Source organism: Diabrotica virgifera, chromosome 2, assembly GCF_917563875.1.
Source record: "Diabrotica virgifera virgifera chromosome 2, PGI_DIABVI_V3a".
In the NCBI taxonomy this organism is placed as follows: domain Eukaryota; kingdom Metazoa; phylum Arthropoda; class Insecta; order Coleoptera; family Chrysomelidae; genus Diabrotica; species Diabrotica virgifera.
This window is the reverse complement of record NC_065444.1, coordinates 140,692,225-140,709,574: the sequence shown is the minus strand read 5'-3', so window position 1 is coordinate 140,709,574 and position 17,350 is coordinate 140,692,225. Positions and strand designations below refer to the sequence as shown.

At 33.6% G+C, this 17,350-nt stretch overlaps 1 protein-coding gene across 2 annotated transcripts in view; it reads right to left on the bottom strand.

The window, feature by feature from the left end:
* LOC126880239 (28S rRNA (cytosine-C(5))-methyltransferase) overlaps positions 1-17,350 on the bottom strand; it is a 324,100-nt gene that overhangs the window by 22,807 nt on the left and 283,943 nt on the right. Inside the window, exon 1 of one of the 2 annotated variants that reach the window (XM_050644010.1) lies at positions 5,850-6,974. The exons of the other annotated variant lie outside the window; for it this stretch is intronic. Coding sequence (XP_050499967.1) covers positions 5,850-6,759 — 910 coding nt within the window. The 5' untranslated portion in view covers positions 6,760-6,974. Of the gene's footprint in view, positions 1-5,849; positions 6,975-17,350 lie in introns of those variants that run through there. 2 annotated transcript variants of the gene reach the window in all.

The window sequence follows — 17,350 nt, the reverse complement described above, 5'->3', positions numbered from 1 at the left end:
AAGAAACTTGGCTCAAACCAGATTTTTATTTTACCATTAATAACTACATAATACATAGAGATGATCGTAATGATAATTATGGGGGGATTGCAACTTTAATAAAATCAAAAATTATACATAGCATAATTAACATGGATAATTCAAGATCCCATAAAAATTTTCAAGCCATAGGTATTCTCTTAGAAGAATATGATATACAAATTCTGAATGTATATAACCCATCTGGCATTAAGATACAGGAAAATGGTTTTAAAGATGTACTAAATTCTCTTCACCATCCATTCATAGTCATGGGAGATCTGAATGGTCATCATCCACTGTGGGGAGGTAACCATTCTGATATAAATGGTAAAATTTTAATGAAAATTATTGAAGAGGAAAATTTAGTAGTGCTGAATGATGGTACACCTACGAGATTGGGGCAACCAGGTCAAAATCCATCCGCAGTGGATCTGACCATTTCGTCTGCTGTATTGGCTATGAATAGTGTATGGGAAGTATATGAGGATACAGGAGGTAGCGATCATTTTCCAACGATTTGCAAAATTAATATAAATCAACAAAATTTAAATAATGTTAGCGAACTAAAAATCTCTAATGAAAGAAATTATAAAAGGGCTAACTGGGGTCAATATTATCAGTATATAGAAAACTCATTAGGAAGTAATTGTAGGGATGAGGTAGATTATAAAGATTTAATTAATATTAATGATGCGGCTTCTAAAACTATTCCTTTTTATAAAACTAGAACATCCACTACAAAAAGTAATCCCTGGTGGGATGCAGAGTGTGATGAATTAATATGCTTAAGAAGGAATGCTATCAAGAATAATCAAAGTAATTCAACCATAGAGAATTATATAGAGTATAAAAAAATAAAAGCATATGTCAAAAGGCATTTAAAACGCAAGAAAAAGGATAGTTTTAGAGAATTCTGCTCTTCTATTAACAGGGATACTCCTACTAGTAAAGTTTGGAAAACCGTTAAAAAATTTAAAAATAATCAAAATTCGAGTAATACAAATAAATTACCAAATCCAACTGTAGCATTACAAATATTAGATAATATGTCAATCACTAATATAGATACCAGCTTTAATATTCTCCCTTCAACAGTAATTAGGTACTGAACCATTCTCTATGGCAGAGATACAAAACATTTTAAACATAAAAAAGGATAAAGCCTCTGGTTTAGATAAAATTTCCTACTCAATGATTAAAAATCTTCCTAATATTGCTTTGTTATTGCTTTTAAAATTTTATAATAAACTTTTCTTAACTGCGACTATTCCACATCGGTGGAAACAAATATTAATAATACCTATATTAAAACCACTGAAAAATATAGGAATGTGGGAGAATTATAGACCTATTACATTGTCATCATGTGTGGGAAAAATAATAGAAAATCTTATAAAAAATAGGTTAGAGTGGTTTATAGAGGGCAATAGATTACTGCCCAAATTACAGATAGGTTTTAGAAGACGAAAAGGAAGTATGGAGGCAGTAAATATCTTAACACATAAAGTTCTGGAAGCCTTTAGTGAGAATAAAAAGTTAATTGCAGTATTTTTGGATATCAAAGCCGCTTAGGATAATGTTAATATATATTTGATGTATGAAAAACTAATATAGATGAATATTCCGATCGATTTAGTAAATCTTATTTTTGCATTTTTAAATAATAGGGAAATTTTTATTAAAGATTGTAAGAATAATATAATTGGCCCAAAGGTATCCAATTTAGGTTTAGCGCAGGGATCCCCACTAAGCCCCACATTATTTAACATTTATACTAAAAATATTCACCAAATTCCATTAGGTAGGGCTCAATTAATTCAATATGCAGATGATATAGTTATGACAATAGTAGGTGAAGATCCAATTAAACTAATAACAGAGATAAATGATAATTTAAAAAATATTCATGCTTGGGTAACTGAGCATAATTTACAAATTTCTATTAACAAATCATCAGCTGTATTGTTCAGAAAAAGGAAAAGTTACAAATATATTCCTCATATTATGTATAATAATAATATAATTCACTGGTCGGAACCCGTTAAATACTTAGGGGCTAATATAACTGGGTCTTTAAACTGGTCAGAGTTCATTCAGAATATTTTTAATAAATCTGGGAAGGTGCTTAATATAATGAGAGCATTATGTGGAACCTGGTGGGGATCGGATCCTAAGACCCTAATAACCATTTATAAAGGTTTAGTGAGATCACATCTAGACTATGCTGGTAGTATCTTAACACCTGGAAACAAAACGGTTTTAAAAAAATTGGATTCCATACAATTTCAAGCTTTAAGAATTGTTACTGGTTGTATGCGTTCAACTCCTACAAATGCATTATTATCTGAATATGGTGAAATGTCTCTAGAATATGGAAGAAAAATTCTTTCTATGAAAATGTTTCTTAAAATTAAAGAACTAAAGGGTAATCCATTAGAGGAAATAATTAATAATATTACAAATTATTGTAAATCAAATATTGGCTATTGGAAATATAGGTGTCGTGTTATCAGAGAGGCGTTATAAATAATACCCCGGTTATTACTTCGGATAAACATCAGTTTATTACTTTCCAATGTACATCTTTTATGCCCCCTAGCCCAACATCACATGACCTGTCATATTTGGTCATATTCGCCCTGACCCATGTGTTGCCTAACTCTGGCACCTATTTCATAAACTCCTAACAGCACATCTCCCCTTTTTTACAAGAGATCCCTGCATCATTAATGATCTTATACCTAACCTAACTTAAACTACTACAAACATAATCTGTTAAATGAACAGGTTTCTTTGCAAGTCTTTTTGGCCTACTAGGCTTTACACATTCAAAGTCTGATACATTATGCTTAGTGTCACTATCACTTTTAGGAGGTAAAACATGATTTTCACTTTGTACAATGTCGTCCGGAATTATACTGGGTTCCCCCCTACTACATTCCTCCATTATTTTACCCTGCATGTCCCCATTGCTTTGATTAGAACAAGGCATTAGATTTTTATTACTAGAAATTGGTGGAACATAATCATTTGAGGATTCTGGTTGGGTGCCGAATCCAGGAAAACAGTAGGGTGCATAAATCAAATGCCATCTATTTCTTCTAAATTTTCCAGTTTCAGTTTCAATTATATAGGACCAGGGCTCCTGACAGATCGCAACAACTTGACCATATTTCCTGATATCAACCACCCACACAGAATCACCAACCTTAAGAGGATCTAAATCCTTGGCATTGTGTCGCTTATTGTAGTTTTTTTCTTGTTTATGCTTTATTTCTTTATTTTAATTTTCAATGCTTGGTTCTTTTGAAAAGTTTAATAAGCTTGGAAGTTGGGGCAAGTTTGATCTTAATTTTCTATTCATTAATAGTTCAGAAGGTGAAAAACCACATTCCAGGGGCGTACATCTGTATGCTAACAATGCCAAACTTAGGTCCTCTTTTTTATTTTTCTGAATTAACCTTTTTGCAATTTGTACAGTGCGTTCCACCCCACCGTTGCTCTGTGGCCAGTGCGGACTGCTCGTCTTATGAACAAAATTGTAATCTTTTGAAAATTTTATAAATGTTGATGAAAATTGAGTACCACAGTCGGATCTAACTTCCTCTGGGATACCATAACGCGAGAAAATATCTTTAAGTTTAGGAATAATGGCACCTTCTGTCATATTGGTCAAAGTAAATATTTCGAACCAATGTGAAAAGTAGTCAGTGGCAATCAAGTACCACTTATCATAACATTTAAACAAATCAACCCCCAGTTTTTGCCACGGCCTTTGTACAGTGTTATCTGTATGAAATGTTTCTCTACGATTTACTCTGTGTTCGACACATTGGGGACAATGTGTGACAAGGTTATTAATCTGAGATGACAAACCCAGCCACCAAACGCTCTGTTTGGCACGATCTCGATATTTTACAATTCCCATGTGGCCTGTATGAATAAATTCCAACACCTTTAGTTGAAGACTCTTAGGAACTATTATACGGGACCCTTTTAAAAGTAATTGTTCCGAATAGGAAATTTCATATCTATATTGATAGTATGGCAACAATTCAAAGGGCAATTTACATTTTTCAGGCCAAGAAGACAAAGAATATTCTTTTAGTTTTTTACAAATATATTCATTTTCTTGTTCTGTTTTTATTAAGTTCAAAAAATAATCTTTAATTGGTAAATTATGAATAATTGACTGCACATAGGCATTTACTTCTGCAGTTAGTTCTGTATTAGCTAAAGTATCTGTTTGTAGAGGGCCCCGACTTAAAGTATCTGCTACAATTAAATTTTTTCCCGGCGTATATATTACCGTATACTTGTATCGCATTAAGCGCATTCGAAATCTTTGCAAACGTGGTGTTAACTCATCTAAATTTTTAGTTTGCAGAATTTGTAATAAAGGTTTATGATCTGTTTCAAAAACTAGGTTAGGAACTCCTGAAATAAAATCGTAAAAATATTCTGCTGCCCAGGTAAGCGCAAGAGCTTCTTTCTCAATCTGAGCATACCGTGTTTCAGCTGAGCTCAGAAGCCTAGATGTAAAAGCCACTATTTCACGTGTATGATCTACATTTTCCTGAAACAGACATGCACCCATACCAAAACAACTTGAGTCTGCACTAACAATTATGGTTTTATTAGCATCAAAAAAGCTAGATTTGGAGGATTTTCTAACGTTTGTTTTAAAGTGCTGAAAGCTTTATCTTGTGCTGGACCCCACAAAAAGTTAATATCTTTTTTTAGTAAGTGTGTTAATGGTTCAAGAATCTCAGATTTATTATGAATGTATTTTGCAGCAAAATTAATCATACCTAGCCATCTTGACAGCTCGGTCTTATTTTTGGGTTGAGGAAAATCACGTATAGCTTTAACCTTATCTGGATCAATTAATATCCCTTGCTCAGAGACCATATGACCCAAGTATTTAACTGTTTTTGTTGCTATAGAGCATTTGTTTTTATTTAGTGTAATACCTTCCTCATGAAGTTTTGTTAGGACTGTGTTCAAAATATTGTCATGTTCCTCTATTGTCCTTGCATGAATAAGAATGTCATCTATATGAGCAACACAGCCTTCAATGCCAGATAAAATTTTTGAAAATCTCATCGTAAAATACTCTGGGGCACAAGATATGCCGAATGGAAGCCTTTTAAAGAAAAATCTGCCAAACGGTGTTATAAAAGTTGTTAACAACTGACTTTCTTTATTCAATTTTATTTGGTAAAACCCACTAGTAGTATCCAATTTTGAGAAGAATTTAGACCCTTTCAACTGTGCTAATGTATGAGATATTTTCCCCAGGGGAAAATGTGACCGTAATACGTTTTCATTAAGTTTAGTATAGTCACCACAAAGCCGTACACAATCTCCCTTGTCCACACAAACAATTGGGCTGACCCAAGAAGTAGGCTCTTCAATGGGTTCAATTATCCCTAATTTAAGCAATCTATCAATTTCAATTCTTAATTTTGGTAATAAAGGTAAAGGAACGGTTCTGGGAACGCTCTGTACATAAGGTTTAGCATCTAGCTTAACTCTAATGGACATTTCCATTTTAAATTCACCTATATCACTAAAAATACCAGGAAATGTTTTAGCAACTGACTCTAAATTAAATTTTGAAAACATACTAGTACTCTTAGATTGATTACAATGAACAACACTGCAACTGATTTGATTTACCTGTTTAAGCTTACATTTAGAAAAATTTAGAACATTAAACCTAATGATTGACTCTCTGCTCAATATAGGTTGTCTTAACTTCCTAATACAATATATTGTTTCATAATTTGTAAAACTGTCATAAGAAAATTTTATATGTAGCTTACCCACTGTGTCCAATTTATGATCGTCCGCTGCACCAATTGCATCACATGCCACAATTTTACCCACATATTCTGGAGGTAATTTTTCATAGGGAAAACAGTTAACATCTGCTCCTGTATCCACAAAGAAAGGTACCTTGAATTTGCCATCCAATAAGATGTCTACATACCAACGATCCTTCTTGTCTAGGTACACTTGGCCAATAAAGGAATCTGTGTGTACCACTTGGTTTACTGAATCACTTCCTTCGTCCTCTGTACTACTGCTACTGGTGGACCTTGAGCCCTCAACAGCTCTGACAGCTTTCTTCCTGCACATCACACTCCAGTGACCTCTACGTGAACAAGATCTGCATTCAGAGAACTTGGCTGGACATTTCTCCCTATTTTTACATGTAGGTATGCCACAGTATCCACATCTGTACTCTTCTTTAACTTTCTCGCGAGTTGTTTCTTGTTTAGAAAACCTCTTACCTTGATGTCTTTTATCACCACGTTCCCTGTAGTCCTGTTTAACTGCACTAACTGACTGCTCCTGCCTCATAATTCTATTTTGACTATCTTGAAGTTCAGCTTGGCGTGCTATTTGTATTGCCTTCTCTAGTGTCAAACCATCATTTAGTTGCATTCTTTCGCTCACCTTTTTATCAGCTATTCCGATAACAATCCTGTCACGAATTAACTCATCTTTAAGAGTTGAGTAGCTGCAGTGCTCTGCAAGAGTATGTAAACTTGAAATAAAGTTTCCCACAGGTTCTCCTGGCCTTTGTACCCTCGAATTAAATTGAAACCTCTCAAAGATTGTATTTCGTCGGGGAATAAAATGATTGTCGAAAATCTGCATTACATCTTGGAAGGATGCATTCTCCTCTGGTTGATTTTGAACTAAAATATCTTCTGCTCCATTTCCCATTAAATACAACAATAGGTCTAGTTTGTCCTTGTCACATTTGTTTCCAAATCCGCTTATCGTTAAATATCTCTAAACTCTTTTTTTCCATTGGGGCCATGTCTGGGGCTGTGTAAAATCAAATTCGCTTGGAGGCGAAATGTTCGCAAACACTTCTTTATTTGGAGTAGGTGTATTCATTTTCGTTCACCTCTGATTTATAGGTTATGTCTGAACTGCTGTATTGTTCGCAATGAACTGTCAATACGGATGGAATAGGCAGGAAGACAATTAATGCAGCCACGATACAAGAGAGAGGTCCTAGAGAGAGACAGACAAGGTGCTGGAAACTTTGACAGGCCGTGTAATTTGAGTTGCCTATATCAACTTAAATCTGGGAAATATAAAAGTAACATAAAAACATAATCAAGGACTACTTCTTCACTTTATATAAAACAGTCACTAATTTAGTATTTAAATAGTTTTAAAATTATTTAACTCCCAAATACCTTAGGAAAGTAGGTATTTGTTTTGATAAATACAAATAACAATTCTGAAAAGTATTTAAACTGATTTAAACACCAAGTATGGTACTCTGTACTTTGTTTACTCTGTAAATACAAAAAAGTATTTAAATTTTGAAATATGTACTACCAATCAGCCCTGAAAATTAAAATATGAGGTCCATTCAACGAACTGTCAATACTGATTCAATCGGGTCCATTTATATAGGCAACTCAAATTACACGGCCTGTCAAATTCTCCAGCACCTTGTCTGTTTCTCACTAGAACCTCTCTCTTGTATGTTGGTGGCAATCTCGCTTCACTATTTGAATGGGACAGGGCCATTCCATCCGTATTGACAGTTCATTGATTGTTCGTCACTCTTTGCTTGTTTAATGTTAACAAAACAAAGCACCAGCTGCCACCATGTCGTGTTATCAGAGAGGCGTTATAAATAATACCCTGGTTATTACTTCGGATAAACATCAGTTTATTACTTTCCAATGTACATTTTTTTTGCCCCCTAGCCCAACATCACATGACCTGTCATATTTGGTCATATTCGCCCTGACCCATGTGTTGCCTAACTCTGGCACCTATTTCATAAACTCCTAACAGCACAATAGGCAATATCCATATTTAGTAGAAGCTAACATTAATTCCCAAAATGAAATTATAAATATTAAACAATCAGAAATAAATCCTATTTATGAAATAGAATTAAAATATCTTGTAGGACCAGTCAATATTATATCATCTAAAGTTACCAAAACAGAGATTTATAGTCAACAAAAGTTTTATAATGAATTTTGTGAAAAATATCATACATATACATGGATTTACACTGATGGTTCAGTGGATCCCATATTAAATACTTCAGGTACGGGTGTACATATCCCATCTTTAGAGTATAATTTTTCCGCCAAGTTATTCAACCATACTCAAATTTGCAATGCTGAAATAATCGCAATAAATAAAGCAGTATCAATTTGCATAGAAAAAAATATTAACAAAGCTATCATATTTACAGACTCTCAAAGTGCTATCCAGAAAATAAATAATAAAACTTTAAAGGTAGTAAATGGTTGTTCAGGAATGACAAAAAAGACTTATACTAGAAGAAAAAAATATTAATTTAGATATTATCATTGCATGGGTCCCAGGGCATTCCGGGGTATTAGGAAATATTAAAGCTGATTCACTTGCTAATGTAGGTCGTTGTCTCAATTGTCCAGTAAACATAAAGGTGGAGAAAGATGACTATTTTCCTTTTTTTTTTTTAAATGTACTGGGATAAATTTAAAAAAGAGTGGAAGGAATCTTTTAAATATAAAGGTATTTGGTATCAACAGCTACAACCAGTTTTCACAAATAGTCCTTGGTATCTCAATGTCCCTTACATAGATAGAAGACATATAACAACTATTATCAGAATGCGTACAGGTCACTGTTTAGTTCCAAATCATCTATTCAAAATGGGGATACTAGAACATTCTTATTGTGAACGTGGTCAATTAGCAGATTTACAACATGTGATTGTTGAATGCCCTATCAACACTGTGCAAAATTTTGATTTATATACTGAATTAGCTAAAAATGGGTGCCCAACACCCATATCCCTTACAACCCTTCTTTATAAACCGCAGTTGGTTCTTATTAATCTTTTATTACATTTTTTGAATATACACAAAATTAAGTTATGAGGAAAGTAAAATATTGAAAATAAATAGATAAAATAAATGAATATAAATATATATATATATAATAATAAATAATTTGAAAAATATGTCAAAAGTACACGCGAAAATATAATTCAGATTTAAGTAAACTGATAATATAATATTTTGTTTCTTTATAAACATTCTGTAATCACCTGGGTCTTTCACTATACCTATATGTGGCAAAAACATGGGATTGTGTAATGGTCAGGTGTTGCCCCTGTATAAGAGAAGTTTGTGCCTTTGTTGTATTTATCCCATGCCAACTCAAAAATGTCTGTAAACTAAAAAAGACATAGAAGAATATGATTGTGTAATGGTCGGCAGTTACCCCTGAAGAAAAAAGTTTGTGTCTTTGTTGTATTTGTCCCATGCCAACTCAAAATTGCCAGTAAACTCAAAAAAATTAGAAGAATAAGATTGTGTAATGGACGGCAGTTGCCCCTGAGAGCAAAAAGTTTGTGTCTTTGTTGTATTTATCCCATGCCAACTCAAAATTGCCAGTAAACTTAAAAAGAAGTAGAAGAATAAGATTGTGTAGTAGTCGGCAGTTGCCTCTGAGAGAAAAAAGTTTAATGTCGTTGAAAAAAAGTTTAGTTGTTGTATTTGTCCCATGCCAACTCAAAAATTTCTACTAAATCAAAGAAGAAGAAGCAGATTGTTTATTGATAGACAGTTACTCCTAGCGTGAAATTTTTTTTATCTTGTCATGTGTTTCCCACACCAACCAAAATTGCCAGTTAACTAAAGAAGAAGAAGAAGAATCAAATTGTACAATGTACTAACTCCAAATTGTAAGTGAATAAGGGATTTTTCCCTTAATCCGCGACGATGAGCTGGCCAAATACCCAAGTAGGTGGAGGCCAATAAACTAAAGAAGAAGAAGAATAGTACTTTTCGATAGTGACATCATAGTATATTATGCAACGAGCATTTAATGACTATCACGCAATAATGTAAATGCAAGTTGTACACACGATTTTTTTCTATGATCATTCACAACAAAAAATATATTCAAATTTATTAATTTTGTAACGCAAATTAAGTAGTATGTCAGTTTGTTTGAATATTGAGAACTGTCAAAGCGTATGTATTTGACTCGCCATTGGTCACTGCGCGTGTGCCACCCACGGTTCTTAAACATTACTACGGTTGCCTAAATCGACTAACCAATGAACATTAAGGGTGAGATTACGTCACGAGAGTTTACTATCATTTGAATCGTAATATGATTTTTTTCGAATCCTGAGAAAACCAAGTATTTTAGAAAAATTTAAACGCAGGATGCAAGATTACATTATTACCGAGGGCGGAAAGCCCCTTAGAATAAACAAGCAGATTCTATTGAATGAAATATTTGAAATTAAATATCACACTTCTCTTTTATTTTCAGCCCTGTAACTTATTAAAATAAACATTATAGAAGTTTTCAGGGACTTTCAGTCCTCGGTAATAATGTAGTCTTTCATTCTGAGTTTAAATTTTTCAAAAATATTTATTAGTTTTCTCAGGATTCGAAAAAAATTAATACAATTAAAACACATTGAAAATTTTGACATGCGTCAAAGTTTTGCATAAACTCAATGTAAAATTCTGAACTGTTGAATTCCAGCTTCCCTAATAATATATTATTTTACATCAAAAGACATTAGAAACTATTTGAAGAGGATTGAATTCTGTATTGGAAATAACTGTTAAAATTGGTCTACGTAATTAAACATATTCCAAAATTTTGTAAAAATGTAATACATTTTAGTTTTCAGCCCAAACTTAGGCCACACACAATGCAATAATGTTCACATTTTTGAACTGTCAATATTTTTATTTTATCATCTATTGTTTAAAAACAATACAGTTGATAAGATACCCTCAGTTGCGGAGAAAGGATTAATAATAAAGATTTTTTTATTCAGTCAGTGGTGTGAGCACTGTCAGTTAAATAGTAACGTGTGGCCTTACTTTTACACGCATACCTATTGTGGCAAATGTATCATATTTTTCAAAATTTTGGAATGCATTTAAATCGTAGAACAATTTTAACTTTTGATTTTAATACAGATTTTAATCCTCTACAAGTATTCTCTCATGACTTTTGATGTAGAATAATTAGGGAAGCAGGAATTCAACAATTCAGAACTTTACATTGAGTTTCTTATGGCCCTTTTTACGATTCGCCACCCGGTATAAGATAAAATGTGTACTATTTGTCTTATTATTTCATAATAACACAAATAATAAACATATATACACAATAACACACATTCAATGATCGAAAATAATTTAAAAATATGGGAATGTAAACTCTTGTGACGTAAAGTCAAAAATATAAGTCTCCCCACCACCGTCGGACAAGACAACCGTAATAAAGTCTAATAACCGTGTGTGCCACCTTCATCACGAATGCCATTTCGTGATTCTATTGGTTAAAAATCTGTATTGTAATGAAATGGAGGGCTGAGAAACATAGTGGTGTAAGCAATGAACTGTCAATACGGATGGAATGGCCCTGTCCCATTCAAATAGTGAAGCGATATTGCCACCAACATACAAGAGAGAGGTTCTAGAGAGAGACAGACAAGGTGCTGGAGAATTTGACAGGCCGTGTAATTTGAGGTGCCTATATAAATGGACCCGATTGAATCAGTATTGACAGTTCGTTGAATGGACCTCATATTTTAACTTTCAGGGCTGATTGGCAGCACATATTTCAAAATTTAAATACTTTTTTTGTATTTACAGAGTAAATAGAGTACAGAGTACCATACTTGGTGTTTAAATCAGTTTAAATACTTTTCAGAATTGTTATTTGTATTTATCAAAACAAATACCTACTTTCCTAAACTATTTGGGAGTTAAATAATTTTAAAACTATTTAAATACTAAATTAGTGACTGTTTTATATAAAGTGAAGAAGTCCTTGATTATGTTTTTATGTTACTTTAGAATTTTACTTTTATATTTCCCCGATTTAAGTTGATATAGGCAACTCAAATTACACGGCCTGTCAAAGTTTCCAGCACCTTGTCTGTCTCTCTCTAGGACCTCTCTCTTGTATCGTGGCTGCATTAATTGTCTTCCTGCCTATTCCATCCGTCTTGACAGTTCATTGGGTGTAAGTCACTTATTTGCAGTTTTAAGATATCCCGTTGCCTGGCATCTAAAATAAGTAATCTGTTACGGCGCACCGTAGCGTAAGTCAAACTTAAACTTTTAGCTACTAGATAGCAGCATATCTTTAGCGCACTTATTAAAATATCAAATACCTTGAGCAGCATAGTGAAGTAAGTCTCACTTACACCACTATGTGCCTAAGCTTCTGTCAAAAATCAGATAAGCTACATGTAGTAACATGGATTACAGCAGTGATAAAATGTTTAATATAATTTCTAATAGCGATGATAGCGACGCCGATAAGGACTAGAAGATACTTCGAGCCCAGATCTTAATATTACAAAGATGTACCGGGTGTCCCAATAAGAATGGCTCTCGGCCATATCTCAGGAACGGTTTATAGTAGAGCTTTGAAATAAAAAATTTTATAACAAAAGTTGCCTCAGGAAAAGCCTGGAAATTATTTTCATAATTGTGCGTCCACCGCTAGAGGGCGTAATTGAATATCAAAAATAAAAAAATCTAAATTTTACAAAATTTTCCTAATGAAGGGGCACTGGAAATCCGATTATTGTATTCTTCATCAAATTCTGCGCATATTTGATTTAACAAGTTTAACTCTACCTTTGCAAATAAGAGGTGGGGGTGAGTGGGAACCTTGTTATGAAAAAATGGCTGTAAGTCCGGTTCTGCTAAATCAAATTTTGAAAACTGGATCTTGTTGAAGACAGATCTTTTTCTTCAATGTAAGCGTGGTAATTTTGAACCATCCTAATAAGTAATAAGCCAGCTGGGAGGCGTTATTTATTTTTTTTCAGAAATCTAGTTTTCTTTGGAAAATATTAAATACAAGTATGCATTTTTAATCATACTTTATAAAATTAGATTAAATTAGCAATAGAATAGCGAAAACCGCATGTCGATACCTTTTGTCTATCTCAAGATATCTCGAGAAACGTGTAAATTTTATACATAACTGTTACTATCACCGGTAAACTAAGTTAATGAAAAGTAGTGTGCTGTGGAAAAAAACAAAATAACATTTTCCAGATGTCAACGTATAAAAATATAATTAATTAAAACAACAATATAAAGAGAAACAATACTACTAAAATTAAATATAACACAGAACAAAAAGAACTACTTAGTGACGACCTAAATATTCAAATTGTTGCCCATCATACACTACTCTAGAATACATTATCCAGAGAATACTAAACGCCATTCAAAGCATATCGAGAGCAGAAATTGAGACTGCTGTTCAATCTACTCTTGAAAGAGTAAATGTTTGCAATGAAAATGATGGGCAAAAATTTGAACGTTTATATCATCACTAAATAGTTGTTTTTATTTCTTTGTAATAGGGCTTTTCAACGCTTCTCATTTGTTTCGAGCCTCTGTCATATGCCGTATAATCCGTGTATAATATTAATATACGAGATATGAACGAGGCTCGAAACAAATGAGAAGCGTTGAAAAGACTTAATATACGTTGACAGCTGGAAAATGTTTCTTTGTTGTTTCCATAGCACACTACTTTTAATGAATTATTTCGTTTACCGGTGACAGTAACAGTTATGTTTTCAAATTTACACGTTTTGTAAGATATCTCGAGATAGAAAAAAGGTATTAACATGCGGTTTTCGCTATTCTGTTGCTAATTTTGTCTAATTTTGTAATATGGTATTAAAAATGCATGTTTGTATTTAATATTTTCCAAGGAACACTAGATTTCTGAAAAAAATTAAATAACGCCTTCTAGCTGGCATATTACTCAGTAAGTTGGTTGGAAATCATAACTTTTACATTGACGAAAAAGATTTGTCTTCAACAAGACCAAATTTGCAAAATTTGATTAAGCAGAACCGGACTCACAGCCAGTTTTTCATAACAAGGTTCCCACTCACCCCCACCTCTTATTTCCAAAGGTAGACCTAAACTTGTCAAATCAAATATGCGTAGAATTTTATGAAGAATACGACGATAGGATTTCCAGTGCCCCTTCATTAGGAAAATTTTGTAAAATTTAGATTTTTAAATTTTTGATATTCAATTACGCCCTCTAGCGGTGGTCCCACAATTATGAAAATAATTTCCAGGCTTTTCCTGAGGCAACTTTTGTTACAAAATTTTTTATTTCAAAGCTCTACTATAAACGGTTCCTGAGATATGGCCGAGAGCCATTCTTATTGGGACACCCGGTACAGTTACGGTCATTGAATAGTTTACAGGCTTACGTATCTAAGAGCCGATTTTTTAAATTTTTACCTCGTTTAAACGCACCTTTTACGTCAAAGTGACGTTGCCAGTGGTGTACCTAGCTAGAATAGGTTGATTAAAATTAAAAAATTTAAATATTTTACAAAATTTAACAAAATGGAAAGTATAGAAAGAAGTTTTTTGAATAAAATGGATTATGGTCTTAATAATGAAAATAAAGAAGTCTGGTTTTAAAATATGCATTTTATTTTAAATCTATTTTATATTAAATAATGATAAACAATGATAAATAATAAAAAAATAATTAATATTTGGTAGAAGCCCCATTCTTGTCAATACAACTTTGCAGTCTTCTGTTCATAGATATAGTTCCCCTCATGTTATAGTTAACAAGCTCTTCCCATGCCTGCTCAATTGCTTCCCATAATTCAATTCTCTTCCGTGGTCTAAGGTTTCTTTCATTTTGTTTCTTTGTTAACTCTGCCCACACATTTTCGACGGGGTTAAAGTCTGCACTACGGGACGGCCACGGAAGAACATTAACATCAGTTTCTTCTAGCCATTCTCGATCAATTCTACTCGTATGCACCGGGCAATTGTCATGTTGGAAGATGAAGTCGTTGTTGGGGAATCTCTGGATCACCGATGGCAACATTGTATGCTCAAGAATATGTTTGTAATGTAATCCTGTTAACTTCTCTTCTACATGATAACAAACGCCCGGGCCTTCAGCACTTATCCATCCCCATACATTGACCGAGAATTCTCCACTATTTCTTAAATGATGCGTATATTGTTCATCATACCTTTGATTTCTCGGCCTATAAACTCTTACCCGACCATTGCTATATGACTGAAATACTTTTTCATCGGAAAATGCAACCCTAGACCAAAAATTCTCATCACGGTTTATAAATTCATTACAAAATTCAACTCGTCTCCTCTTGTGATCCTCAGTCAAAAAAGGTTTCCTTGCAGCTGCACAATTTAGCAGTCCACTTGCTTTAATTCTTCTACGTGCAGTGCGAATACTGCCTGGAAACGCTGTCTCTTCTCTTGCTTTTTGAGCTGTGGCAAAAGGAGATTCTCTCAAATAATCTACTAACATCTCATCCTGTTGATCTGTGGAGATCTTCTGCCCTCTTGAACCGCCCAACCGTGCTGTAGAGTGAAAATTATCCCATCTTTGTTTGATCTTCCTTATGCACATATGGCTCACGTTCAAATCAGCAGCAACTTGCCTTAGTGACCAACCTTCTTCGAGTTTGGCAATTGCTCTTGCTTTTTGCGCATCATTCAAATGTATTCTAACCATTTTGGAGGAGTTTGATATACTTTTATTTTATTTTTGAACACTCGCGAAAGTTTTGACAAGCATTGACTTTTTGAAATTTTTTGACTTTGACATTTGTCAAATCCGTACGACACTGCAATTTTACAGTATTACAATATAAAAAGTAAGGTGTAAACTATTCAGTGACCGTAACTGTACAATCTTTATACACAGTGGTGTGTCGAAACTGAAATTGATCCTGTGAAAGAGTATTTATTACTACCGATCTACTTTCAACTCAAAATTTAATTTACAGTTTCACTTGCCTAGAAAAGATACATGTAAACACTGCCATAGGTAAAAGCAAATGGTAGATATGGAGCAAAATCCAGAAACAAGAGCAGAGCTGGAAAGGGAACATAAGCTCCACTTGGCAAGAGCTGAAAAAGCACGTGCTACTTTGAAGACAGATAGCATATTGGCAAAAGAAAATGAAGATTTATGCACCTTAACTATTGATTTGCAGAAAGCCCTCCCGTTTCCAAAACCAGCAGTGTCTGAGGCGTACTACCGGAGAAACATGTACTGTTACAACCTGGGGGTACATGATATGGGGAAAAAATTAGGGTACATGTACGTATGGGATGAGACGATGGCAAGCAGGGGATCACAAGAAATTTCTGCTTGTCTTACCAAGCACATAAAACACAATCCCTGTAAACACATAATAATTTTCAGTGACACTTGTGGCGGACAAAACCGGAATATTAACGTAGCTTTAACTTTAACGAAACTGACACAAGAAATAAAAAATGTAGACGTCATTGATCTAAAGTTCATGGTTTCAGGACACTCGTATCTACCTAATGATGCGGACTTTGGTCACATACTTAGAACAAGCAGCACGAAATCAAACTATCTTCACCCGGGATGACTGGTACAGAATAATAACAACCGCACGGAAAACAAACAAGTTCTTGTTAGTAAGAATGGCAGATGACGATATCCTGAGTGTTGAAAACTTGACAAAAGCAGTAACAAGACGACAGAAAAATATAGACGGGGACAAAGTGAACTGGTTGAAAATACAGTGGCTTCGTTTCCAAAAGGACAAGGAATATTCTATCCTGTACAAGAACACACTGAACGACTTTATGCTATTTGAAGAGCTTGATGTAAATCCTGCCAAACATGGTCGACCTCGTAGCCTTGCTCTTATTGAACAAGATAAACTTTACAATGGTCCCCGAACTATGTCCTGTCTTAAGAAAAAAGACATGCTGTATTTGTTAAAATACATTACCCCTGTGAATCACGCTATTTTTAGAAACATAAGGAGTAATCAGAATGAAGAAGACGTAGGTCCATTTCTTGATGCGATCTCTGAGGAGAACGAAGAAGAAATTTAAACCTTAGTTATTATATTAATAGTAAATTAAACAATATTTTTACTTAATACCCAAAACTGATTATGGTGTAAGTCACTTTTTGGTATGCATTGTGGTGTAAGTCTGTACTGTCATAATAAAATACATAAAAAAATACAAACATTGCAAAAAAATTATGTTACTGAGTTTAACAAGTAAATTTAGTATGTTGACTAGTAAAAACTTTTAATTCAGTTTCTCTGAATGGTTCACTGATTTTTCTAGAGTGTCATAAACAAAACCTTCGTAATTGAAAAAGTAGTTAATTTGACTTACACCACTATGTTTCTCAGCCCTTCAAATCTGAATCATAATGAAGTTTATTATAAGTAAATTTAATAAAAAATTCGTCTTGGTAAAAG